The 27,266-nt window shown below is 42.1% G+C and overlaps 6 protein-coding genes and 2 long non-coding RNA genes across 13 annotated transcripts in view; 3 read left to right on the forward strand and 5 right to left on the reverse strand.

Annotated features, from left to right (window-relative positions):
• Nucleotides 1-2,397, forward strand: part of LOC135345356 (uncharacterized) — a 63,479-nt gene extending 61,082 nt beyond the window's left edge. The window contains exons 2-3 of the mRNA XM_064542762.1: nt 1,634-1,960; nt 2,010-2,397. Of these exons, the coding sequence (XP_064398832.1) occupies nt 1,634-1,960; nt 2,010-2,267 (585 nt within the window). The 3' untranslated portion in view covers nt 2,268-2,397. The remainder of the gene's footprint in view (nt 1-1,633; nt 1,961-2,009) is intronic.
• Nucleotides 2,398-2,746: 349 nt separating this feature from the next.
• Nucleotides 2,747-7,701, forward strand: LOC135345508 (fibropellin-1-like). The gene is made up of 7 exons (XM_064542925.1): nt 2,747-3,022; nt 3,143-3,277; nt 3,333-3,615; nt 5,262-5,661; nt 5,712-6,975; nt 7,034-7,195; nt 7,334-7,701. Exons 1-7 carry the CDS (start codon nt 2,839-2,841, stop codon nt 7,588-7,590), a joined length of 2,685 nt encoding a protein of 894 aa, XP_064398995.1. The 5' UTR covers nt 2,747-2,838; the 3' UTR covers nt 7,591-7,701.
• On the forward strand, nt 3,992-4,922 carry LOC135345357 (uncharacterized). The gene is made up of 3 exons (XR_010397723.1): nt 3,992-4,166; nt 4,399-4,470; nt 4,522-4,922. It is a non-coding gene; the product is annotated as an uncharacterized LOC135345357 (long non-coding RNA).
• A 2,134-nt stretch (nt 7,702-9,835) lies between the features above and the next one.
• On the reverse strand, nt 9,836-11,368 carry LOC135345358 (uncharacterized). Its single transcript, XR_010397724.1, has 3 exons — nt 11,247-11,368; nt 10,811-11,091; nt 9,836-10,052 (listed from the first exon to the last, which is right to left on the reverse strand). It is a non-coding gene; the product is annotated as an uncharacterized LOC135345358 (long non-coding RNA).
• An 876-nt stretch (nt 11,369-12,244) lies between these two features.
• Nucleotides 12,245-14,827, reverse strand: LOC135345359 (uncharacterized). 2 transcript variants are annotated; one of them, XM_064542764.1, is made up of 5 exons: nt 14,540-14,827; nt 14,076-14,382; nt 13,777-14,001; nt 12,665-13,722; nt 12,245-12,541 (listed from the first exon to the last, which is right to left on the reverse strand). In XM_064542764.1, the coding sequence occupies exons 1-5, from the start codon at nt 14,564-14,566 to the stop codon at nt 12,419-12,421; spliced, it is 1,740 nt and encodes a 579-aa protein (XP_064398834.1). In that variant the 5' UTR covers nt 14,567-14,827; the 3' UTR covers nt 12,245-12,418. The 2 variants fall into 2 exon arrangements, with proteins under 2 accessions (XP_064398834.1, XP_064398833.1); XM_064542763.1 differs by having other exon boundaries at nt 12,626-13,722; nt 14,540-14,826.
• Nucleotides 14,828-15,167: 340 nt separating this feature from the next.
• On the reverse strand, nt 15,168-19,673 carry LOC135345362 (squamous cell carcinoma antigen recognized by T-cells 3-like). 5 transcript variants are annotated; one of them, XM_064542770.1, is made up of 12 exons: nt 19,409-19,673; nt 19,153-19,294; nt 18,686-18,888; nt 18,216-18,381; nt 17,632-17,814; nt 17,366-17,536; nt 17,092-17,252; nt 16,663-16,860; nt 16,341-16,424; nt 16,063-16,146; nt 15,638-15,822; nt 15,168-15,392 (listed from the first exon to the last, which is right to left on the reverse strand). In XM_064542770.1, the coding sequence occupies exons 5-12, from the start codon at nt 17,807-17,809 to the stop codon at nt 15,248-15,250; spliced, it is 1,206 nt and encodes a 401-aa protein (XP_064398840.1). In that variant the 5' UTR covers nt 17,810-17,814; nt 18,216-18,381; nt 18,686-18,888; nt 19,153-19,294; nt 19,409-19,673; the 3' UTR covers nt 15,168-15,247. The 5 variants fall into 5 exon arrangements, with proteins under 5 accessions (XP_064398840.1, XP_064398836.1, XP_064398837.1 ...); XM_064542766.1 differs by having other exon boundaries at nt 16,341-16,433; nt 19,409-19,669; XM_064542767.1 differs by lacking the exons at nt 19,153-19,294; nt 19,409-19,673 and having other exon boundaries at nt 16,341-16,433; nt 18,686-18,904.
• Nucleotides 18,707-21,872, reverse strand: LOC135345509 (uncharacterized). The gene is made up of 4 exons (XM_064542926.1): nt 21,141-21,872; nt 19,409-19,639; nt 19,153-19,294; nt 18,707-18,888 (listed from the first exon to the last, which is right to left on the reverse strand). The coding sequence occupies exons 1-4, from the start codon at nt 21,870-21,872 to the stop codon at nt 18,707-18,709; spliced, it is 1,287 nt and encodes a 428-aa protein (XP_064398996.1).
• Nucleotides 21,873-22,128: 256 nt separating this feature from the next.
• On the reverse strand, nt 22,129-25,457 carry LOC135345361 (uncharacterized). Its single transcript, XM_064542765.1, has 4 exons — nt 25,313-25,457; nt 24,868-25,159; nt 23,265-23,462; nt 22,129-23,204 (listed from the first exon to the last, which is right to left on the reverse strand). Exons 2-4 carry the CDS (start codon nt 25,142-25,144, stop codon nt 22,129-22,131), a joined length of 1,551 nt encoding a protein of 516 aa, XP_064398835.1. The 5' UTR covers nt 25,145-25,159; nt 25,313-25,457.
• Nucleotides 25,458-27,266: the final 1,809 nt, after the last annotated feature.

The raw sequence follows: 27,266 nt of genomic DNA on the forward strand, positions 1-27,266 counted from the left end.
TGCAATAATAAAGATGGCGGAATTGCGTAGGTAAGAAAAGTGGAGCCTGAGAGGTCATCTACCTCTTGGAAGCGAACGCAATTCTGAGAAAAACGCCCATGGTCCGGGTTCTAGTCGACTAGAGGCTGTATCTAGAATCTTCTGAACATGTCTGTACAAGGAGGAAATGCTTTCCAAGAAAGTTACTTACTTACTTAGAAGATATACGGTACTTACTTAGTCAGTCAGACAAAACGCGATGAAATATGAAAATAGTGCAATTTTTCAAATATCAATAGTAATGCATGAGAATATTCATTGACTATAATTTCACACATTTAGACAGATAAAAGGCTAACTAAGCTATCTGTCAATTCAGTTTCTTGCTGTGGCCCTTCCCTGCAGAAATAGAGCAGTCTAAACACGAGTCAAAATTTGTGCAATAATTCAAAACACACACTACTGCACGCACTGTCAATCACACTGGCCGATTACTGCTTCAAACACGGTGAACTTAGACAACCCTGTAGAAAAAATAACCAGCGAAAAATGTACATGCCAGTATAATTATTGTGGATGACGTTGTGGATTGGATAGTAGAACACCTGGCATGGATTCTTCTCTTTTATTCTGCATCTCTATGGCCGAGATGTAGCTACAAACATGCATGTAGCTCTGAATCTTTGTTTTGGTTGGATGTCTCAATCCATATTAATCGGATGCCTGTTGGTTGAATTTTTGCAGCTGCCATTATACTGTTCGGTACTACTACAGGCTGTACGGCTGCATGGGTAAGAATTTGAAACAGCACCTTTAAAGTGTGGGCCATTGACTTGAGTGGGTGTTGGTTATTAGAGGGCCTATTGGATTACATAGTTGGCACGAGATATCACATACCATAGAGGTTGATCAGTTCAGTGGTGCTTATCACGATAGAACGCAGTAACGTACATCCTATCTCTAAGCTATTATTTTCACCATCTCACTGAAATTTGAGTGTATCGTACCCTATTATAACAAACACCTTCGGAGGAAATTTAAGGCCATTATACAGAGGCAGCCTTTGTGTTGAGGGGTTGCTTTTGTACTAACGATGACTTTTTCATTATTAAAATACCGTTGTTGGTTCTGGACTGATGTGATTGAAAGTGAATGTTTCCATTAATCCAGGTTAGACTACATGTAAGTGCATGAAATAGTCTACTAGCTCGTCAATGTGTGAAGCATTCTGTTGGATGGCAAGCCAAGCTGTTAACAAATGTCAGTGGACAAAATACCACAGATACCATAAAATGTACGTCTTTTTTCTTGTAGATATACATTTTTTTGTACCCCTCGATGATTGAGCCATTGCGAATGAGCGTGCATTGTGCTAAATCTATAGGGGCTTATTACTCAATACCTGTCATGGGTGCACATGCACAATAGTAGGCCAACACCTTTAAAAAGTGGACAACAAGATTAGAGTTGATTTGAGTTGACTTCAGGAGTTGAGTTGATCCTATGAAAAGTTGATTCTGTGAGAGTTGATCTATTGACAGTTGAGTTGACCTCATGCAAAGTTGCTCTGATCTCGTGGGAGTTGATCTCATGAAAGTTGATCTTGTGTAAGGCAATAGTCAGTAGCTGCAGTTGAGAGTCCCAATGCTTGCAGCTCAGTGTACTGGTGTCTGCAGACTATGTGGTACAAGTGAAGATGCTCTCCTACAGTAATCCATTCAACACACGCTCTGATGTTCAATGTTGTGATCCAGCCAACAATGGTGGAGGATGTACCGAAGGGGAGCGCTGTGATACCTACTTCATCTACTGCCTGATGCCACGTTTCAGTACTGCTGTAGGGTGTCCCAGTAATGAGCCCGGATTTACTGCAGTCAGTACCACCAATACCACTGATGGGGCAGACATTGATTTCTCACAACCTACTATACTGGGACTCCCTAATCCATTCAATCTGACTGGAATATCGACAACCTGGGAGGTATAATGATCACTGTATTAATTCAATTTACCATCTCTTACTATTGTAGGGAGCTCAGCTTTACATACAAGTGGTTGATCTTGATAGCTCTAATCCATTCAGGGCTGAACTTATTGTGAGGATTCGATTTGATCTAAGTTTCTCAGTGGGATTAACAACCACATTATCTGAGTTATCAAATACCAGGCCTTCTATCACTGTCAATGCTACTGTGTTATGTGCTCCATTCTACTCTGGAAGCAGTTGTGAGATACTCGATCAGTGTCAGTCCAATCCTGTCACATGCAGTGAACGAGAACGTGTGTGAATGGATTTAATAGTCCTACCTGCATCTGTATCCCTCCCTATATCGGTGCAAACTGTGAGAGTCAAAACTTTTGCATCAACAAAAATTGCAATGAGAGAGGAACATGTAATAACGGCTTTAATTTTTATACCTGTGTTTGCAATGCTGGCTATACTGGTGCTGATTGTGAGGTGGACGTTGATGATTGTGAGGGGCAGAGCTGCAGTGGAAATGGTCGCTGTGTGGATGAGGTCAACTCTTACTCTTGTGTTTGCAATGCTGGCTACACTGGTATTGATTGTGAGGTGGACATTGATGAGTGCTTGCTATTGGAGAGGGTGGTCAGTGGCCATGGTAACTGCTCTCATGGAATAGCCACCTTCACCTGCTCATGTGATCCTGGCTACACTGGACAGAGATGTGAGACTGACATTGATGATTGTGTGAATGCAGTGGACGAGGCAACTGTACTGACAGAGTTAACGGTTATGATTGTTATTGTTTTTTTGGTTACACAGATACAATTTGCCAGACTGATCACATTGATGAATGTGATGGAATAAACTGCAGTGGAAATGGTGGCTGTGTTGACATGGTGAACATGTTCCTATGTGACTGTGAACCTGGCTACACTGGTGCTGATTGTGAGACCAACATTGATGATTGCGTGAATAGGAACTGCAGTGGAAATGGTGTGTGTGTGGATGGTGTCAACTCGTTCAGTTGTGATTGTGTGTCTGGCTTCACTGGAGAGACGTGCAGTGTGGAGACACAAGGTACACTCTTTATAACAACAAGTGGGGGAGAATGTATACACTTGATATTGCTATAATTAGTTTCATAGTGATCCAATGCTGTATAAGGCTTTCATCATGTTAGCTTTCTATTTGCTGCAGAGGCTAGATCAGATGGTGCAACAGCTGCTATAGCTGGTGGTGTGGTGGGGGGACTAGTGGGTGTTGTACTGATTGCTGTCATAGCTATTCTCATAGTGATTATCTTTAAAAACAAGCAAGATTCATCACAATACGGTAGGTCTATCTCACTCTATCAATACTGTACAATAACTTATTGCTCTCCCTGCAGCTAGTGGAGGAGGAACAGTTGACAATGACATACCATGTCAGAATAACGTGGTGTACGGTGTTTGTAAGATGACTCAACCCAACACCCTCACTACTCCCTCTTCTCTACAAGTGTATGACTACCCACTGTATGATATGTCGGAGCCCCTCCCATCAGTGTATGAGAGTGTGGATGAGAAGGACGAGAGACTCACGATAAATGTGAATGTTAGCTATGCAACCGTTGCCGAGCATGAGAATGGACTGGTACAGACTAGTGGTATCTATGACGATGTCAACATGAGGCAATGACTTTATAATTATGTACTAAAAACGTAATGGATTTATATTTTTTCCCCTAACACATATACCATAATTATTGAAGAATGTTATGTATTATACATTTTCCCTAACACAATTACTGTAGATCTATAGTTTGATTCTTGAATCTGCATGAAGTGCTTGCTTGTAGTTTACGCAGTGTAGGGGACTCACTATACATACATTCTAGTCTAGCCTAGCCTAGCCTCGATCCCAGGCTGCACTTCCCAAAGGCCGGTGAAGGAGGCTAAGTCTAGCCTCGATCCCAGGCCGAGTTTTCGCTTTTATAAAGCCTGGTACTTGCACATGTGTCAACCAATTAGCCCATTTCTGGCTATTAGTATATTCTCGTTCACTTTTGTGACATTTATATTCGTGTACTATCGTACTAGAAGTCAGTTCCCGTTTTATCATTATTGAAATCGATTGGAATGGCTCTTAGCTGAAGCTTCTGTCTTCTCTGAAGCTTAGAAAACATTATTCTGAAGACTAAACAACAAGGGAAGAGGTATAAAGCTTTGTCAAGCTTGTTAAGGTCAGATATTTTTGTGTGCCCTATGCTATCAAGTCTTGTTCATGTTTGGCAAGATCTAGGTAGACTATATAGTTTAATCATTCATATGGTGGATCAAGTGAAGAGTGTGAGCTAGAGAACTTGGTGCTGCCATCATCAGCTCGTTGACAATGGCACTATAACCTGTTTAATACGAGAAATTTAATATGTATATAGATCTACACGTATTTAGAATGTCAACTTCTCTGTACAGGAGCAATGGCTACTATCCAGCTATCCCAACTGTGCTCCTCTTGGCTATACTAACGAGACTGGACAGTTTGAGGTAAGGGTTTAACCGTCTTTGGTTTCTTTTAATATTGTCCTATACTCACAGGACTGGAGTATGACCTGCTTGTTCGAGCGTTACTGGGTATCTCAGAGGCATCAAGAGAATCAACGTTTTCTCAAGCAAAATTTAATTGAGTCACGAGTTGGCTAGAATCAGAGAAGTCCAGCAGCCTGCTAACTCTTTTTGAAACGTAATTTGAAGGCATTCAATCATCCTGAAGTTGCCCTGGGTCACTGTAATCGTGCTGCAGCACAACTGGCAACTCCCCAGGCCTTTGTGAAGCAGCTCCCTATGTGCATATTTTGTGTACTCACTCTGTGCATTTTCATTTCAAATATTTTTGCCGACCACAAATACAATGAAAATTTGACGCATGCGCAGACAACTAGTACCAGGCCCAGTTGTTCGCCTAACCGTTATAAAAGCGAAAACTCGGCCTGGGATCGAGGCTAATTCTGTATACATTCTGGTCATCTAGCAAGGTGATAGCCTCGATTCCAGGCCGATTAAAATAATCGGCCTTGAATCGAGGCTAGCAAGGTGATTACCAATGAAAGGCTACAGGTCATCCTGTGTTGTGAGGTTGCAAGCCCTGCATCATCAGTGATGGAATGCAAGCAGGATGCATGTGATGTGATTCAGTACAGTACAATTATAGAGATCACCATTTAAATTAAACACATCATAGCTAGCTATAGCTGTTAACAAATCAAACAAGATAGTTACTGGCTTTGAACTATATACTGTATGCTGCTGAGAATGAGAGTCCTTGTATTGTGTATGAGCTGCCTGTGTCTATGGCTGGGGAAGGTGAGTGGTATAATAGTCAGTAGCTGCAGTAGAGAGTCCCAATGCTTGCAGCTCAGTGTACTGGTGTCTGCAGACTATGTGGTACAAGTGAAGATGCTCTCCTACAGTAATCCATTCAACAGACGCTCTGATGTTCAATGTTGTGATCCAGCCAACAATGGTGGAGGATGTACCGAAGGGGAGCGCTGTGACACCTTCTTCATCTACTGCCTGATGCCACGTTTCAGTACTGCTGTAAGGTGTCCCAGAAATGAACCTGGATTTACTGCAATCAGTACCAGTATCGTTGATGGGGCAGACATTGATTTCTCACAACCTACTATACTGGGACTCCCTAATCCATTCAATCTGACTGGAATATCAACAGCCTGGGAGGTATAATGATCACTGTATTAATATTGTATTTAACTCTTACTATTGTATAGGGAGCTCAGCTTTACATACTAGTGGGTGATCTTGATAGCTTTAATCCATTCAGTGCTGATCTTATTGTGAGGATTCGATTTGATCTAAGTTTTTCAGCGGGATTAACAACCACATTATCTGAGTTAATATCAAATATTGGGCTCTCTCTCACTGTCAATGTTACTGTGTTCTGTGCTCCATTCTACTCCGGAAGCAGTTGTGAGATACTCGATCATTGTGAGGTCAATCCTGTCACATGCAGTGAAAGAGGAAGGTGTGTGAATGGATTTAATGGTCCCACCTGCAACTGTATCCCTCCCTATATCGGTGCAAACTGTGAGAGTCAAAACTTTTGCATCAACAGAAATTGCAATGAGAGAGGAACATGTAATAACGGCCTTGATTCCTACATTTGTGCATGTAATGCTGGCTATACTGGTGCTGATTGTGAGGTGGACATTGATGATTGTGAGGGGCAGAGTTGCAGTGGAAATGGTCGCTGTGTGGATGGTGTCAACTCTTACTCCTGTGTTTGTGAACCTGGCTATACTGGTGCTGATTGTGAGGTGGATATTGATGATTGTGAGGGGCAGAGCTGCAGTGGAAATGGTCGCTGTGTGGATGGTGTCAACTCTTACTCCTGTGTTTGTGAACCTGGCTATACTGGTGCTGATTGTGAGGTGGATATTGATGATTGTGAGGGGCAGAGCTGCAGTGGAAATGGTCGCTGTGTGGATGAAGTCAACTCTTACACATGTGTTTGCAATGCTGGCTATACTGGTGCTGATTGTGAGGTGGACATTGATGAGTGCTTGCTATTGGAGAGTGTACTATTAGAGAGTGTGTGCAGTGGCCATGGTAACTGCTCTCATGGAATAGCCATCTTCACCTGCTCATGTGATCCTGGCTACACTGGACAGAGATGTGAGACTGACATTGATGATTGTGTGAACGTAAACTGCAGTGGACGAGGCAACTGTACTGACAGAGTTAACGGCTTTGATTGTGATTGTTTCCCTGGTTACACTGATGTAATTTGCGAGACTGACATTGATGAATGTGATGGAATAAACTGCAGTGGAAATGGTGGTTGTGTTGACATGGTGAACATGTTCCTATGTGACTGTGATCCTGGCTATACTGGTGCTGATTGTGAGACCAACATTGATGATTGTGTGAATAGGAACTGCAGTGGAAATGGTGTGTGTGTGGATGGTGTCAACTCGTTCAGTTGTGAATGTGTGTCTGGCTTCACTGGAGAGATGTGCAACACTAGTACTGCAGGTATTGTAATCTAATACTTTTAAATGATACTGTATAGATCTATACCCCCTGCATGCAGAGCTGGGTGGTGGTCCAGTGGGTCTCACTAGTAGCCTGATAGGAGGAGTGGTGGGAGGTCTCCTAGTGCTGATGCTGATACTCCTGCTCCTGATAGTGGTCGTGGTGGTGTGTGTGCGGAGGAGAGCTCAGGGGAAGACCATTCAAGACACTCAGTTTCAAGGTAAGCTTTTTACGTACTAACATGGAAGTAGCTACACGCACTGTTTACTTATTTATCTATTGTGTTACCACGATATGCGTAAACATGTTTTATAATAGTTCATAAAAGGAGTTGCTAATATACTGTTGTTTTCCACAGGAGACACCATTTCCTACATACCTGGAGACAACCCAGTGTATGGGATTCCTGAGAACAGAACAAATACCATCACTTCAGAAACAGCAGAGTTTGACAACCCGATATATGGCAGCCAGGAATCACTCAACGATGCAGAACTAGTCAATCCAATTTATGGAGATGCAGATTTCGAGGACATACCTTATGAACTGGCCCCTGCAGTATCAAACTATGAGACACCTGTAGTACCTGTGTATGACTATGTACAGAATAGCTAGAGGGCAGAACAAATTCAATGATGTATATACTCCATTAGTTGAGAAATCAACAAACCCCTCCCCTCTTTTTAGCTGATAATCTAGCCTCGGTCCTAGTTGGGCGCAAAACACAAAAAACAACAATTGCAAACACTTAATTAATTAATGTAAATTCTACACAATCAGTAAATGTTCCATTAGGTCTATCGTACTCGCCAACTATCATAATCTTGTCTTCAAAAGCAGCAGCAAAAGTAAAACATCTTTCAGCTCCTTCCAATCATTCTCATCTGTGTCATATTTGTGGACAAGCTTCGTTTCTTTCTGCTGACCTGTCTCCGTGTCCGATTTCCAACCTCCGACTGCTACTATAGTACGGTTGTGAACCGCCACACATGCAGAATCATAAAGTTCCAAATCTTTTATTGCCTTGAAAATGCCTTGATCATTGCTGTGAGATTCAACAAGCTGTGACACTGTAGCTACACAAGCACTTCTGATTGGATCAAAAGGAGACACGTATCCTCCTAGTATGTAAACCATGCCATTGCACACACAGCCGGAAGCATGAAACACTTTGTAAGGAAGACTGGCAACCTCACACCATTCCTTATTTTGACACGTAACGTTTAAAACATCGACTGTGTTTACTGGTCCATTAGCACTATTGCCACCAGCAATGATTAGGCAGTCATTGTTGAGCACAACTGTAACTTGACTTCGATTCGTTTTCAGTTTTGGATAACTGCTTGAGCATATCCATTCTCTGTGAGCAGGATCGGTCAACTGATAGATAGCATCTGTGAATTCTTCTTCGTTTTCATTTTGTCAACGCTTGATTCCACCGATTGTGTGAAGATGGAAATGGATAGCTCCTTCGTAAGGAACAGGCAACATAACCAAAGCAGCATCTCTGACAAGGCACTTGGCCCATTCACTGCAGCTGTTCAAATTGTATGAATAGATTTTCCTGCTGTGATAGGGTCTGAAATATGCTGTGTCGCCGTGAACTGCAGCATCGATGGGGCTGGACATTTTCTGCAGAGCTGGAATATCAAACCGAGTGTTCCATTGCAGCAAAGAGGGGAAACCAATGGGCCCAGCTGCAAAGGGTGGAATCAAAGAACAACTTTATAATTAGCATGGGGAACAACAGCTATAATTATAGATGTGATCGTTTACGTATATCGTTTACGTATTTACCTAGAATTGGGCTGTTAAGACTGGTCATTGTGTCAGTAGAAGAGCCATGAGGTACATGTGACATGTGGCTACTCAACTGTTGAGCACCACCAGTCTGTTGTGAAGCAGCAGGCACAGTGAGACGTTTGTAGCGTGAGGCTGTATGAGACATATATATAATGAAAGCACCGCAGGTGCTGATGCCTCGGTGGAGGTGCCAAAGCTACATAACATAAAACTACTAATAGCTAGCTTTTATATTATACACACATTGATTATAATTATCATGATGAATTTTGCTGCATGCAATCATAGATAATAGAGCACGGAAAGGGATTGGAAACGTAATGATATTCATAGCATTCTTGGTTCAGATGCGTGTCTCCATCACGTGACCAATTAATGGTGGGGATTTAATAGAGTTACATGACAGGTGGCAATGGTTTAATATTCCTATGGCAAGCAGCAAGCTAGTCTCCAGGCGCAGGCTAGGCAGAAACAGTCACTGGTAGTACTGCAGCAAGTGAGCTTGATTACCAATGTCTGTGGAAAAAAATTGTGGCAGTGCTTGCTCAGGGCCAGGGAGACTTAAATCTCAAACTGTGATCGATGTTTCAAGGTGCAGCTCAGGAGTTGGCCAAGATTGAAATAAATGAGAAGAACACCATTACTACTTTGTTCGATGTATGACGGCACTAATAAATATCTAGACTGGATGTCAGCAAGAGATGGAACCTGTGAACAATAGCAATAACAAAATTGTTACCATTAAGTTTACCTTTTCTGATACGGAATCATTGTGATCATTGTGTATGTGTGCACTGTTGGGCTGGTTTTGAGCCTTCAAGACCCTAGTCGGTGCCTTTCAGCATTATTACATTTAATTTACCAAACGTAAACTGTCTATGTTCCATCAGTATTACCTACACATACATACGTACATGTACATGCAGGACGTTTTAATGTTGTGATCTCTCAGAGTATTTATATGTTAATCTTTATTAACCATGCATTTCTACAACCACTTCTTAGCAAATGAGACTCCTTAACACTTGTTCTTAATCATTTGCAAGGTCAGGAAAACTCCACACAGCAACCAATGATTCTGCACTGATTTACTGTTACAACTGGTCCTTAAACATGTATTTGGACTAATCAACAGGACAGTGCAACACAGTGCTGTCAAATGAACCTACTCTTGTTTCTAAAAATGTACAGAAAACTTTAATAAAGTTCTAAAAACTCCACAAGTATATTGTAACACTTTGACTCTCTACTAACCTTTCTTCATAGAGGTTTTCCTGCAGAAAACAGAGATTTAACACTGGTATAGCACACATAAGATGATTGCGGGGGTGGCTACACAGTTTTGTGGTCTAAAGCAGATTCATAGCCATCCAATTGTCAAAAGAGTAGAATAGTAAACAAACAATTAACACTTGTAACCGCGAGACACGCATACGACACAGCTGCAAGATGTCACTACATGGGTTGTATACTGGGTCACGTGAACGTTTCCAATCCCTGTCTCTATTATCTATGATGCAATCAACCGAATAGAGTGGGTAATGATCGACCATGATTGTTGTTAAAAACGATCGATGCCAAAAGTTCAAGTCTAAAATTAATGGCTGAAAGTCAGCAGAGCCTTGCAGCTCTCTGCTCACTCTTGCAGCTACCAATAGCTAGCGTTCTAATGCAGAGCTAACTACTAAGTAGAGTAGTAACACTCGGTGAACAAGTTTTGCTACGGACTCTTCTGAAAAGGCTGCAATAGCATTCCAAGTAAGCAAAACTAGGCATAACTCGAGAACGAAGCATTATTTTGCAAATCCACGAATTAAAATCCAAGTAAACATGACTAGAAGCATATAGAAACTCTTACTTGCACTTAATTCATCCTTGAGCAGCTGTAGCGGTCTACACAGACACACACACAGACACACAAACACACTACCGTATACCTCGCTTGCGCATGCGCACCGAGGCATAATAATTATAGTGATGCAGTTAATATTAGTGACTACATAAACTAGAATTAATGACCAAACCAGTCTACCTATTTCCTCAGCAATTTTTCTCTGGCCTACAGTTCGGGAACAGAGAGCTTGGATAATGTCCTGCCAGGTTGTCGATTGACCATTTCGCAGCCAATGAGACAACATCTCTCGTAGACAATTCCTGCATCCAGTATTGGCATGATCTTCTTTAATCTCTTTCAACTTAGAGTCACAAACTTCCAGAGCGATGCCAAAGTTGTACCAATTATGCGCAATAGCAAAAACAGCTTCAAAAATTGATTATCAGGATCAGCCATAGATACCTTGACTTCAATCTGAACTGAATACAGTATATAACACATAATTACACCAGCACCTATAATTATACAGCTAAAAAGTTAACAATGCTATAATTATAGCTAGATAGCTCATAATTATTTATTTGCTATACATAATAATTATACTATAGTTAGTATGCATACTCAGTGGGCACACCTTTAGAGATTTCCAGTTAGTACAATATAGAGCAGGCAGATTTATCTGGCAAAGAACTGGTTTAGAAGCTTTAACTGCATGCAATATACCACAACTAGACGGGACGGTGTACTATCATCCACAGTCATAATAATTATGCCACATGCATGTGTACAGCATATATACAGGTGGATGGGTGGTGTTCTCCCTGGGATTTTTTGTATTTTTACATGGAATGCGATGCATAATTATAATGTTTTGCCAACCTAATCTGTTGAATGGTTTCAAGGTTATGATACCACAACAGCAAAAACACAATTATAGAGGTATACATGCATGTACAAATATATGTAATGTGCAAAAGAGTTGGTTCATTTTTTGGTATTGGATAGTTTGTTCCCCCTCACCACTAGTACCACTAGTAGTGTTATTGTCTCCACTGACTACTGCAGTGCTCTCTTGGTTAGGGCTCTTTCGTCTAATTACAGCACCACAAAACATTTTTCATTGGTGTACAAATAGAATAAGTTTGGCGCTTACTCAATTAGAGTGGCGCTTAGGAATATAGTAGCTGTTCCACGAGGCTATAATGTACGCATATATAACGTCGATTTCCGGCTGTGTTATATAGTTAGCGTAATACAGTGGAACCTCTGTTAGCAACCACCTCCGAATAAAGGCCAGTTGCTATATAACGGCCAGGCACCCAGGTCCCAAATAAACAGTTTGTGTACAAAACAACCTCTCAACAAAGGCCACCTCTGTATAAAGGCCAAAACATTGTTCCCCAAAGGTAGAGGGGTTCCACTGTACCAATAAATTAAACGTGCATGCATGCATGGCGCTCATGCAATTGTAGTAATATTCGTTGGACTTGGCACTGCTATATTAGGGTGGCATGCCACTGTAATAAAAAGTATGGTACTACTTTTACCGCAGGAACACTTGACACAATGCACATGCAGGACTAAAGCTTCTCACGCCCACGCACCTAATTAACCCCCTACACACATGCAACAAACTGTCAAAACACAATGAATTCTACAAAACACATAACAAAGCTGATTGATGCAGGCTGCACAACAACAAAGGGAAGAAGTGGAACACTAACATTACAATGAGAATTGTTAGAAAAGAGTGATATCAACATCAACATCAAATCATGGTTAAGGTAGGTGCTAATTAATGTTAATTTAAAGTAAAGTACATTGAGCGTGAACACTTTGACTCTCATCTCTGCTGCTGACTCTGCCCTTTCCTTTGTCCATCTTTCTTTGCTTCTTTACATCATCCATTTTAAAAGAATCTTTTTCAGCCTAAAAAAAATAAATATCAATTTGCATAAAGACATTAAGTTGCCCCACACACACACACACACACACACCTCACACAAACCACACCTTCCTTTCTCGCACACGGTCCAGCTGTGCATCACTCACCAACGCCTCCTCAACGCCAGCTTCCCTCTCAGACTGTAGTGGGGCCTGACAGACTTGCTCTGGCTCATCACTGGGAATGATTGCAAACTCTACAGTATCAGTACATGTTCCATAAGGTCTATTATACCCTCCTACAGTCATTAACTTTTGCTTGTTCTCAAAAGCGGCAGCAAAACCTAAACATCGAGGCTCAGACAATTGACCTTTCAGCTCCTTCCAAACATTCTCACCAGTGTGATAGACGTGGACAAGCTTCACCCCTTTTTGCTGATGTGTCTCCGTGTCAAATTTCGAGCCTCCAATTGCCAATACATGATTGCGAAACGACACACATCCAGAGTGTTTAAATTCCAGACTTTGTATTTTCCTGAAGATGTCATGATCGTTGGTGTGAGATTTAACAAGTTGCGACACTGTTGCTACACATGCATTCCTTGTTGGAACAATATCTCCATCTCTAACCACGTATCCTCCTAGTATGTAAAGCATGCCATTGCACACACAGCCAGAAGCACGAAACACTTTATAAGGAAGACAGGCAACCTCATGCCATACCTTGTCTTGGGATGTAACGATCAAAACATCGACTGTTTGTATTATTCCATGAGCACTGTTGCCCCCAACTATGATTAGGCATCCATTGCTGAACACAACTGCCATCTGGCTTCGTTTCGTCCTCAATATTGGGTAAATTGAACGTGTCCATTCTCTGTGAGCAGGATCGGTCAACTGATAAATAGCATCTGTGTATTCTTCTTCGTTTTTATTTTGCCGATGAATTTTACGCTCGACTCCACCGATTGTGTGAAGAAGGAAACGAACAGCTTGTTTGTAAGGAACAGGCAACACAACCAAAGAAGTATCTCTGACAAGGCAATCAGCTGCTATTGACCATCCCCTCGTCAAATTGTATAAATAGATTTTCCTGGTCTGATAGGGCCTGAAGTATGCCGTGTCATCGTGAACTGCAGCATCGATGGGGCTGGATATTTCCTTAAGAGCTCGAATATCACATGGACTGTTCCATCGCAACATATGGGGGAAATCAATGGGCCCAGCTGCAAGGGTGAAGCAAAACAATAAAACCCAGACTATAGAATTAATGTACTTACCATGAGTTGGGTTGTTGAGATTGCAGGTCATTGAGGCAGTTGAAGAGGCACGATGTTCCCTTGATAGCTCATCTCCTGCAAAGGACATGTAATCACCACCCAATGATGGCATACTAGCACTGTGCTGTTGAGTAAGAGTACGTTCAGTCGGTTGTGATACATCCTCTGATGCACTGAACGCTATTGGATTCTGAGCAGCTGGTGCAGTGAGACCTTTGGATTGGGCTGCAAGACACACATAAAAAGTGCAATAATTTAGTATATTTTAATAATAACTTTTATATGATAAGACAGCCTACCTATATTCTCAGCAATTTTTCTCTGATCTACAGATCGCGAACAAAGAGCTCGGATGATGTTCTGCCAGGTTGTCGATCGACTATTTCGCAGCCAATGAGACAACATCTCTCGTAGACAATCGACATCCTTACACTCCAAACTCTGAAAATTAGCTCGTATTTTTCTCAAAGTAAGTTCACGAACATTCAAAGCCAGCCCAATGTTGTACCACTTATGTCTAGCATCAATAAGGATATTTAAAACATGATGCAGATCGTCAATAGAGAGCATATTTCCTCCTGTTGTACGATCAGTACTCTCCATGGACTAATATAAAGAGAAACAACCCAGCATGGAACAAAAGAAAGACTATATATAATTATATATAATTATATAGATGCTAGCATGCATGCATGGAAAGACTATAATTATATACTAGATGCTAGCATGCATGCATGGAAAGACTATAATTATATAGATGTACTTCAACACCATGAGTTGAGCTGGCCATTGAAGACACTGTGTTCCTTTGATTAAGGTAATCTTAGGATGACTACTCATTCAGTGACACACTATATAGTACTGATCGAGCTACTTTAGTTGCCGAGATCCAATAAACAGGTCCGATTATACCTGATCTATATCTACAATTCCACCTATATAGCTAGCTAGGACAAGACAACCAGCTTATAAATACACATTCCAGCAGCCAGTATATGGACATCTGGAGCAGGGTTTCGTTGTACATGTACAGCTATATGCATCTAATTGGGTGCATACCCCGGGAAATTTTGCTCTTAAACTCATATAAGTGTTTCAACAATCAATGTCTGCCAAGCCCTACAAAACAGCATAATAAGCAAGATAACATAATTATCTAAACACTGTCTGTACATGTAGATCTACATAGTATTACTAACTACTTCTACTTGATAGATCATTCTCCATCTTAAATCTGAGGAGTATGACTTAGATCTCTTCTCTTCACACGAATAGGCCATAGCTAGCTATACTGAGACTTTTCAAATCTGCTACAATCATTAAATGATGATTTTACATTGTTTGACCACAGTTTACATTGCCACTAAAAGCTCTACTCTATGTGTGTTGCAAAGATTCTGCAAAGTCCAGTACACAACAAAGGCAAAAAGCAAGACATAGTAAATGTGCAAAAAGTTGGTTCATTTCTTGGCTAGTAATTTTCTAAAATCGTCATTGGATAGTTTGTTCCCCTCACCACTAGTACTACTAGTAGTGTTCTCTTGTCTCCACTGACTGCTCTCTTGGCCAGGGCTCTTGGGAGTAGAGGGATGTTGGTCTTACGCCGACTTGTCACTCTGTGGAGGTGTGTGTGTGTGGGGGGGTGAGTTACTGGGAACAAGTACATTATAATGATTATGCAATTAAAATTTGGCATGGATAGCATATGTGCTGGTACAGATACGCACGCCATCAACCATCATAATGGTTTCAGATCCATTAACAAATTGCATTACTGTGTCTTGTGGGTTAGCTATTAATGGGTTGACCATCACATGTACATGTACGTGTAGGGGTAACTATAGTAAGTGTATCAGCTTACATTGGGTTGTTGTCTTGCATATCTCTGGGTGCAAAGGTCGGACGCTTAAACCCAGTCTCAGTTTCAGGTCCCCCGAAAGTGCCCTTTGACCCTCCCTTGGGAGGGTTGGAAATGGCCACGCTCATCCTCTTCATTCCAAGCTCATCACTGTTGTTGAGTCGAGCGACAGCCACATTGGCCGAGGACTGTGTGTGTGTGGGGTGTGTGTGTGGGGTAATCATTTGTCATCTGAGACTTCTCTTGGAAAATATTTCTACACACATACCCTCACTTGAGAGCAAATACCCTGATAATAAATTGTGTACTGATAGCCTATAGTGTGGTCCCACTGTGTACACTGTAGTGGTTGACTTGCAAGGTTTGTATTTAAGTGAGGTGAAAAGGGTTGCTCTAGCAATAGCAATGGTCAGCAAATGTTGTCTAACCTCATCAGTGAACTCAATATAAGCAAAACCTTTCGATCTTCCCTCTCTGTTCTTGATCAGTCGAACCTCTTTGATCTCTCCACACTGCAGCCATGACAACACACGTTAACTACAGCACTTTTCTTATCCACACAAACATTTTGATAGATAGGACGAAAACTTCCATAAATGAAACCTTGATAAGACACACTACTTGTATATGTACCACCTAGCATGCATGTACATTTACTGTACCACTGTACCACACATGATACACAGAGCATTCATAATTATGCTACCTGTTGGAAGTGTTCCCTCAACTCATGGTCAGTGATGTGGTGGGCAATGTGAGACACAAACACTGTGGCTTTAGAGTCAGAGCGCTGAGGTGTCTGTGTGTGTGGGGGGGGGTGGGTGTGTGTGTGTGTGTGAGTGTGTGTGTGGGATGGGTGTGAGTGTGTGGGGTGGGGGTGGTGTCTGTTAAGGAGAGTATAGGATATGGCTAGCACATACACTGTAACACAAGTGCACTAACAGTCGCGATAATGACGAGTACTGACTGTAATGAAATTGCAACAACAACGTTGTTCTAGCGAAATCAAAACAAAAACACATAGTCACCTTGTCCCCCAGGCTAGACACAGGTCTTCCCTTCTCCTTGAACTGTGAGACGTACATCGGACGTCCCTCAATCTCCGTCTTGTCAAGCCCCAGTGCACTGGCCACGGGGTCAGGGGTCGCAAACTCTATGTAGGCGTAGACGTTGCCCTTGTTAGACTGACGTGTCCTGATAAGCCGAATCTCAGCGATTAGTCCACACTAGAGATATATGCAGCAGAAATATTTGCCCATTATTTGTAAGAATTTCCTTCGAACTTGTGGTATGTAAACTTGTGTTACTGGCTGTGTTATCGGATTACTTCAGTATACAATGTATACATGTACATGTACACATAGCTCTTTAAACTTCCACAGTACATAAGGAACTCAATAGCCATTGTACATACACCTAACAGGTGCATCTAGTAGCTAGGTGATCTCAACACTCACTGGTGTGAATATCTCCCTGAGTTCATCCTCGGTGGCCTTGAAGCTCAGGTTACTCACAAACACAGTCCTGGCCTCCTTCGGACCCTCTGTCTCAACCTTTGCTGCCTCCACTGTTGGAACCTTCTTACTGGGCAACTGTACAATGCCAGTCTCTGCTACAACTGTGCGTGTGTGTGTGGGTGTGTGTGGCAAGGTCAATACGGTACATGCAATGTACAGTATTAGTAGTGCTGTCATTAATTGAATACGAAAATTGGCAACCAGTGCAACGTACATTTCTGTTTCTTAACCGCCGGTTGTTGATCATCTGACATTTCTCTACCAGGAGGTGGTCTCTTACGGCCTAAACTTTGACCCTCATCTCTGCTGCTGACTCTGCCCTTTCCTATGTCCATCTTTCTGTGCTTCTTTAGATCATCCTTTTTGAAAGAATCTTTTTCAGCAGCTTGAGAGAAAAAATAATGATTTGAGATATTGCAAAAACGAGCTCACACCACTCATAACTTCACACACACCCACCCTACCGCCCACACACACACACCTTTTCCCTTCTCGCTCGTACACAGTCCAGCTGTGCCTCACACCTCACCAACGCCCCCTCAAATGACTGGAGGTCGCCTCTCAAACTGTAGCAGTGCCTCACACACCATCTCCGGGTCATCACTGGCAGAGTTGGACGCTCGTTGTAGCACTTTACGACAGCTGGCAGTGTCGCCATGGGACCTAGGGGCGGAGGGTAGAGGGTGTGCTTGATATGAGTGTAACAGAAACAATCCTGGGATCACAGTACATGTGTTACATGATTGTACAGTAGTGTATAATTATTATCTTAACTCTTTTGATTGGTCATAACTTGGGCTAGGAGCATCTGGCATTATGATTGTCTGAAAGCCCAGAAAAAGTTCTATCAGATGTCATGTTTAGCTCAACATTTTTGATCGGACCTGATTTTGAACTTTTCCCCCAACTATAGCCCACGCTTTTTTGTCAAAATCAGCCCCGAAAATGACCTTTGATTTTAAAAAAAAGCTCACTTTAAGCTATCAGAAAAACATTAAATCATTGAAATTGGACCATCCAAACCCAAGTTATGGCCGTTCAAAATGGACTGTACTCCAATGTACCTCTCAATGCTAGCGTACTCTATCCAGTACTGTGCCTGCTTTCCGTGTCTACTCATCACTTCCACCCAGAGCGCTCGTGCCGTCTCCATATTGTCATAGCAACGAGCCTCCAGGCTGGCCTGGTAACGAGAGAGAGAGTCTGTAGGGTCACCATCCTTACCATATACTGTGGAGGGGGCGGGGGAGACTATATTAGGCACACTGATTAGAAAGTGATAAGGCATAGATCTAGAGATGTGCCCTCACTGGTCGGTGGTGGTTGATACTAACCACCACCTCTAGATAAAAATAACCAACTCTAGGCCTAGTTTACAACTAATTTGTGTCTTGAATATACATTGTAGATGGAGGATAGAAAACAGCCACCACTTAGGTCACAACACTGGGAATCTCCCTTCCTAGTAGTACAGTACATACAATAAAATTATATTCTGTACTAATGTACTGGCACATGGTATTGGTACTCTTACATGCTTCAAGACTGTCTCAAGCTAAAAGAATGTCTTCCGTAACTCCACCAAATTAGGACTGGCCGTCTCCACGCCCTCCTTAGGGGTCAAAGGTGAGAGAGGCGTGTGTACCTGTCTCCGGAGGTAGTCACAGTATGCAGTCCACAACTTGAGATAGTCTGCAGCCACAGAGAGGTTGCCCTTCAAGCCCTTCTCAAACACAGCTGCAGGAAACAGAAACTAAAACGTTTTCATACACTGGGACGTCACATGTCTAAATGAGACAACAATGATAAAGAAACGAAACTATTCATACACTGGGACATCTCTAAGGGCAACAATGATATGCAATTATTATGATAGATAACATGATCACAGCAATGCATACTATAGTTACATGTAGCTAGAGAAAGTGGCTTAAAAATGTAGCAGCAATTAATTATACAATATGTACACTAGAGAAATCATCTCATATATAACTTACTGACCAACAATTTCCTCGTGATTGGTTTGGACCCGCTCCAGTGCCCGTGTGTAGCTCATCCAGAAGTCGACCACCCACGGACAATTACGAAGTGATTGCTTGCAACCAGAGACAACGACCAATCCAACCTTACCAAAGCTAGTGGTCTGTTTGAGAGGCGGAATAGATCACAAATTAACTTTTCTGTTTTGAGCACACACAATTTCAACCATAATTATAATAGGAATAAATATGTAAATTACACATAGCCAGCTGCTCACTATATAGTTGAGATAGTTCTTCCAGAGCTGCTGGTCTAGAGGGTGGTGTGCCAGGGCCCGCTTGTAGAGGGTGTGGTTGAGGGAGGGGTCTGCTTTGGACTGAGAGAGGTGGGCCAGGTAGCGGTATCTGGATATTACTTGGAAGTGTTCCCTCAACTCCTGGTCAGTGATATGATGGGTAATGTGAGACACAAACACTGTGGCTTTAGAGTTAGAGCGCTGAGTAGGAGTCTTTGTGCATGTGTGGGTGTGAGTGAGCAGGGCCGTAAGAACTAGGGGGGTAGTCTGGGGGCCAGACCTCTTTCTCAGAGGGGGGAGGGGGAAGAGAGAAAGCTAATCCTAGCTCTCTTGATTTTGCCCCCGAGCTATTAGGTTGGCCCCCAGACTACTAGGGGGGCTGGGGGGGAAACTGCCCCCCCCGGCCCCCACTCTGAAAAGGGGTGGGGCTCCTCTGCAGAGTCCAGCATGCGCAGATCACAGTCTAGCCTAGCCTTGATCCCAGGCCGATCCGTCTCCAATTGAACGCTAGGTCGATCCACATGCAGCTGAAATTTATATAGCTAAGAGCTCACTATGGCACAAGGTCTTTTTTCTCTTTAGTACCTCAGCCTGCATGCCCATAATGAAGAAGGTAGGCGAACTAAGACCTATTTCTTACGAAGCTCGATGAATCCCCAGCGTCTATATATATACACAAGCCGCTAACTGAGTCGCTTGGAAGCAGTTGCTCGTGACTTTGCTTCCACTAACACACGTCGAATAAACTATTTTGCTATAGCTCTCACATGCAGATTATTTCATTTATGTATCTTTCTCCTGTTTATCTCTCGAGAACATACAAATTTAAAAAGTTCGCCTCCGGCGGTACAGGAGAGGGACTTCCCCCCTCCCAGACCCACCCCCTGAGTCACAAGGAGAGGGTCCATTCCTTTTTTCTGCCCCCACCTAAAAATTTTTCTTACGGCCCTGGTGAGTGGTGGGCGGAGGAGGTGGGGGTCGAGTTAGGGCTGGGATACCAGTATATAGGTATAATTGCCAGTACCTCAGTATAACAATACTCCTAACAATCTCATGCTAAATTAGTGAAGTTTAAGGGTATAGTTGATGAAAGTATACTTGATAAATATCATGCATCAGACACACATGTAGCCATTACACGCAATGTCTAATCTGGCACCGTCTTGGACGTTTGAAGACAGCCCGATTAGTTCAGGCTCTACACAGACGTCACTGCAAATTTCAGTGAGTAAATTGGCCGTTAGGCCACTCCAAGTGATACTCTGGTTTCTGGTCCACCGCCGGGTCAGATTTTATTCTTGGATTTCTATCTCATTATTGGATTTCTATCCCATTATTTCTACTACGCATGCGCATAATGGTCCCATGTGGTACAAAATAGTGTGATAATGATATTCATTTGCAAAATAATGAGATTCATAAGGTGAAATTGATAATGACATAATGAGAAAAGCCGCCCGCCCGCATGCAATTAGAAAAACTTTAGGACCAGAAACCAGAATGTCACTTAGAGTGGCCTTAAATCTCTTATTTCATTGTGCCTGGTGATAGTGAAACCACCCGCACCCTTAGGCTTAGGGAATGACCACTCTGGGGCATGACAGAGTCTGCGTGATCAACTGAGAATTGTTTACGCCTCGAATCCACGCGTATTTCAATCGGCGTGGATTCGAGACTAACTAGCAGTATTAATCGGCCTTGAATCGAGGCTAACTTTTTTTTTTTTTTTTTTAAGAATGCATGAATGCATGCGCAATAATAGAAAGTTCAAAGTAAGTGATAGTTCATAATGAATGTTACATTCGGAGTTAACCAAGTCCACGGCTGTAGGGGTTAGCGCTGCGTGCCCACATGAGGACCTGGCTCCTCTAATGGACATGATTGATGATCGGAGGAGAGAGAAAGATAGTCGGCATCTTAGCCAGCACATAGTACTACTGTAGGGATTGTTCCATTTGGTTGCCAGAAGTGATGCCAGTCTCTTGTAAAATGTGTTGGCCTCATTACCTAGCCCCTCTGTGGCAGAAAGTACAAGTGGTGTAAAGGTGGCATGTTCGATCTCTCTTATTCTTTGTTCATAGGCCCGCTTTTTGATCCTTTCATGGTTTCTGTATGCGGAGGAAAGTTGGATATGTCTGTTGGACGGGGCCAGGGGGTTAAATACTCTAACGTCAAAGTAAGTTTTTTCAAATATTCCTCCCCAAAAACCGTTGGCTGCTATATCTAGCCGTGCTCCATCCTGGCGGTTGGCTGAGGCACCTCTCAGAGCTTCCTGTGACACAGGTTGTAATTCCGGCTCTGTACAAACATTATTACACACTTCTGTTAGGAGGGTGGCTGTTAGGTCCCTGATCTCGTTGTGCCTGATTGAGGGGAATCCTCTCCTAGCACAGGACATGGCATGTTCCACTGATAAGTTTTTTCCACATTCACATTTTAGGGGCATGTCTGCTGGAGTCCAGCCATATCTGAGGGCTAGGGCATCTTGAAAAGCGCCCTTGTGGAGTGCAAAACCGTGTTCCAACAATGGTATGGCAGTGAGCCATGTTGATGCTCCCTTCTCTTTTGGGAAATCCAATCGAGGCTAACTCAGTGCATAATCAATTATTTCAAGAATGAGCCGCTGACAATTAATTGCACATGCGCAATACAATGTCTAACGGTTAACACAAACACACTAATAAGATACAAAAATAATGCTTTTAGGGAATGATTGCAAACTCTACAGAACCGGTACATATTCTTTCAGGTCTATCGTACCCTCCAACAATCATTATCTGTTTGTCCTCAAAAGCAGCAGCAAAACTCGAACATCGAGGCTCAGACAATTGACCTTTCAGCTCCTTCCAAACATCTTCACCAGTGTGGTAGACGTAGACAAGCTTTGTCGGTTGATCTGTCGCTTTGTCATAACCTCCAATTGCCAATACATGGTTGTCAAATGTTATGCATGCAGAGGTTTTGAATTTCAGATTTTCTATTTTCCTGAAGAAATGATCGTCGGTGGGAGATTTAACAAGATGCGATACCGTTGCTACACAAGCATTCCTTGTTGGAACAAAATCTCCTTCTTTATTAACCACTTTTCCTCCTAGTATGTAAAGTATTCCATTGCACACACAGCCAGAAGCACGATACACAGGATAAGGAAGACTGGAAACCTCACGCCATTTCTTATCTTGACATGTGGATCTAATAGTCAGCACTTCCACTGTGTTAACTGGTCCAAGATCATTTTTGCCCCCAGCTACAATTAGGCATTCATCACTGAGTACAGTGGTCACCTGGCTTCGTTTGGTCTTCAATTTCGGGTAATTTGAACTTGATTTCCATAATTCTGGAGCTATGATTGGGCATTCATCACTGCGCACAGTAGTTATCTGGCTTTGTTTAGTGTTAAATTTCAGGTGATTTGAACTTGATCTCAATAATCCAGCACAATCAGTCAACTGATAGTAGTAGATGGCATTAGTGAATTCATCGCCAGGGGATTTTCGATGTTCTTCAGGCTTGATTCCACCAATTGTGTGAAGATGGAAATGGTCAGCTCCTTCGTAAGCGACAGGCAACACAACCAAAGAAGTATCTCTGACAAGGCAATCAGCTGATACTGACCATCCACTGGTCAAATTGTATGAGTAGATGTTTCTGCTGCGATAAGCCCTAAAATATGCTGTGTCACGGTGAACTACAGCATCGATTGGACTGGACATTTTCTCAGGAGCTCGAATATCACACTTGTTCCATTGCAGATCATGGGGGAATAAACAGGGTCCAGCTGCAAGAGGTGAAGCAAACTTAGCATTGTAAACAAAAGTCTAGATGTTTACGTATTTACCTAGAGTTGGTCTGTTGTTGCTGACCATTGAGGCAGCTGAAGAGGCACGACGTTTTTGTGGTAGACACTCTTTGACAGTAGACATGAAACTACATGATGGCACACTAGTACTAAACTTTTCAGCACTATCAGTCTGTTGTGAAACATCCTTTAGTGCAGGCTGTGGAACAGCAGGCAGAGTGAGACCTTCAAAGCATGCTGTATGACACATTAAAAAGTGCATAATTAATTTCCGTATACAAAATTGGTACTCATTTAGAACGAAAAAATATTTACATTTAGTGTGTGAATACCCACTGGTTAATTGGTGCTTCAATTATATAGGTCTGGAGACTCTTGCAGCATTTCCGTGTGCTCTAGCGGAATGTGGACAGAGCCAATGAAATGCACATCCTATGGTCATGTGATTTTTAATTCAGGGTTATTGCCTCTGTGGAATTTGGATTGCCCAATGAAATGAGAGTATTGCTACATCTACTCCTTCTTTAAACCTCCAATGTCACAAGTGATTGAAATTCCAAGAGCACACGGAAATGCTGCAAGAGTTTCCAGACCTTTTCTCCTCTCTTCCCTCCCCCCCCCCTGAGAAAGGGTCGCCTGGCCTCCAGACTAGAGTTAGCTATAGAGATGCAGTAAAACAGCTAGGAGTATCCTAGCTTTTTGTTTACAGTGCATGGGAGCTATAAAAATAACCGTGATATCCATCTGAAGGACTCTAGATCTTTGGGCACGCTGTTACCTTGTCTGATCATGCTAAGAGAATGTGAGACATATAGATATGAGGTGGACTTCGACCCTTTTTATTCTATAGTCAAATGTTGTCAAATGAACATATTAATTATAACACATAATAGATCCAGTTAGGGTTGCCTGCTTGCCTAGGTTCACTTTATATATAGAGTAAACGACTGAATTTCGTCAGCTAAAAGTGCTTATAATGCACGTAAAAAACGAGATTGATTCTAACTAACTGCACACACTAATAGATGGCTACGAGACTACTAACCAGCGAAAATTTGAGTTACTTCCAGTCGAAGCTGTGATAACTAGAAAAAACTACCGAATATAATTATATCGATTTTCGCCAGAGTGAAACCTATCTCCGTTTTTTACAAAACTACACAGCTAGCTAGAGCTAACCGGCACATACTGGGCTCAATCTAGATAGAGCACAGTACATGGTGGAGTAATCCTAGAATCAGTGAACCTTGCAAAGCTGAGCTATATACATGTAGAGTGGTTTGTTTCTGACGAATGTGAAGTGCTGAGTCAGCAATGAGCCCCACCCACCATAGACTCCCCCCTTAGCAATGAGCTCCACCCACCCCAGAAAGCTAGAGTGGGTGGGGCTCATTGCTGACTCAGCACTTTACATTCACACTCTACTCAGCTTTGCAAGGTTCACTGATTCTAGGATTACTCCACCATGTACTGTGCTCTATCTAGGTGGAGCTCAGTATGTGTCAGTTAGCTGGCTCTACTCCATACATGAGCGCATGTGCTAACAATCAGTTTCTACGGTATATAGTCGCTGAGATTTAGAGAGGGTGACTATAATAACACTGTAAATAGTAGTATAGAAGGACTAACCCATGCAGCCTACCTATTTTCTCAGCAATTTTTCTCTGCCCTACAGTTTGTGAGCAAAGTGCTTGAATAATGCTCTGCCAGGTCGTTGATTGACCATTCTGCAACCAACGAGACAACATCTTCTGTAGACGATCTATGCACTCAGAATTATCGGCTGTAATCTGGTTCAAAGTAGGCGGACGAAGTCCCAAAGCCAGGCCGATATAGTACCACTTTTCTGCTGCATCACAAACAGCATCCAAAACATTGTGCAGATCGTCAATAGAGAGCAACTTATCATGATCAGTCATCTTGAGTTCAATTATCTGAACAGGATCCAATAATTATATCAATAATATTATACACCAGCACCTATATATATATACTCATGCACTTTTACAATTTTAACTACAATGTAGATCTATATCCTATACTTTTCTAGCACATAATTTTATCTGTCAACTATATAGATCTATAACCTTTAGAGATGATAAGCAGGGATGCAGATCTATCTCGCAAAGAATTGAAGCTTATAGCAGTTCATGAAGCATGAATTCACCTAGCTGGTAATTGTTATAGTGGTCTATATAGATCTTTTATATGAGGTAGATACCCTGGGGGTTTTAGCTTTCATAAGGATGCCAAACCACCATACACCTGTGCCCAAAGCAAATACTTTTGGTTTTTCAAGGAAATAATTGTTTGTAAGTACAATATAGTATTAACTAAAATCGTCATTGGATAGTTTGTTCCCCTCACCACTAGTACCACTAGTAGTGTTCTTGTCTCCACTGGCTGCTCTCTTGGCCAGGGCTCACTGAACCACTGGGACACCTGCACATGCAGCACTACAAAATAGCAACCATTCAACTACATTTTTGGTGGATACCCAGGGACTTCTGGCTAACTTAAAATCAATGGGTTAGATCTAGCCATCACAATGTTAGACAAACATCAGCATATAATAATATACACACTACACAGTACACTACAAGCACAAATAAAAAAGCAATGAATAAACTTGTAATTTGCATCTTGCAAAAAAGGCACATAATATACTACAAAATGAGAACTGTTGTGTAAATGCTTGATAAAAACCTCATCAGGAGTGCACTCATGATCTTATACATCAGTGTGGATCCACCTTTTTTCGGCTACATCGTTACGCTCAACAAGAGGATTTCTCATATGTAAGGCCATGTCATCGGATGTTCTGGATTAGTGACTTCAATGATATATACTATAGCGCCATCAAGACTAATGGTGTACAGAATGGTTATATGTTTTTCAGTGTAGTTCAACAATTAATTTTGTGGGTGACCACTATACATTCCTTAGTCTTATCTCTGTCTTATACATGTACGTACAAACATGAAAGTGCCTCAGGCCCATGCACACAATCAAATGAAGCAATTCACCTATGTACACTGTATACTATATAGTGTACCCCCCCATCCAATGTGTGAAATCAGAATACCCACACCAGTGTCACCAAGGCTATTAATGGTGCAGAATGGTTTTGTTTTTCATCAACATCTATATGCATGGGTGACCACTACATTCCTTAGTCTTATCTCTATCTTATACTGTACAAACATGAAAGTTCCTCAGGCCCACACAATGACAATTAAAGCAATTCACTGTATGTGTTATGTGTACATATAATTACAGAAAAAAATCAGCTGTATAGTTTTAAGAGGTTCTATGCAATGGCAACTTTCAAATCAGAGGGTTCTACAAATATGCTTGTGCATGTAATTGTGTAAAGAAGGAATTGGTCTGCTTCTTTGTGAGGAACAGGCAACACGACCAAAGAACAATCTCTGACAAGGCAATCAGCTGATATTGACCATCCCCTCGTCAAATTGTATGAATAGATTTTCCTGCTGCGATAGTGCCTGAAGTATGCCGTGTCACCGTGAACTGCAGCATCGATGGGGCTGGATATTTTCTCAAGAGCTCGAATATCACACGGATTGTTCCATTGCAACATATGCATGGGGAGATCACTGGGCCCATGCAGCTGCAAGGGTGAAGCAAAACAATAACCCAGCATGGAACAAGAGAAACATGTACTATAACTTTTTCTTGGCGGCTGGAATCAAGGCTAGGACTACACATGCAGGACTATACTTGAGTGGTTTCTTGACTGCAATATTAAATCAAAATTGGCCAGTGTACTAACACAACAACTAAAGATCTAAGGTTGCAGTACTAAGGCCTATTTCACAGACATGAGATGGAGAATGGTATACTGGAGGTGTCTATCTCATATTACACACTAATAGCTATATATATATAGCAATTTTAAATGCGAGCATATTGACAGCAGTGGCGTAGGAAGAGAGTTATCGCTTAGAGAGCATGGATAGTAGAAAGAGCCTAGAAGAGGAGCTGATACGCATGTGCACACACATATATAGTGCGCCTGCA

Source organism: Halichondria panicea, chromosome 12 (genome assembly GCF_963675165.1).
Source record: "Halichondria panicea chromosome 12, odHalPani1.1, whole genome shotgun sequence".
Classification (NCBI taxonomy): Eukaryota; Metazoa; Porifera; class Demospongiae; order Suberitida; family Halichondriidae; genus Halichondria; species Halichondria panicea.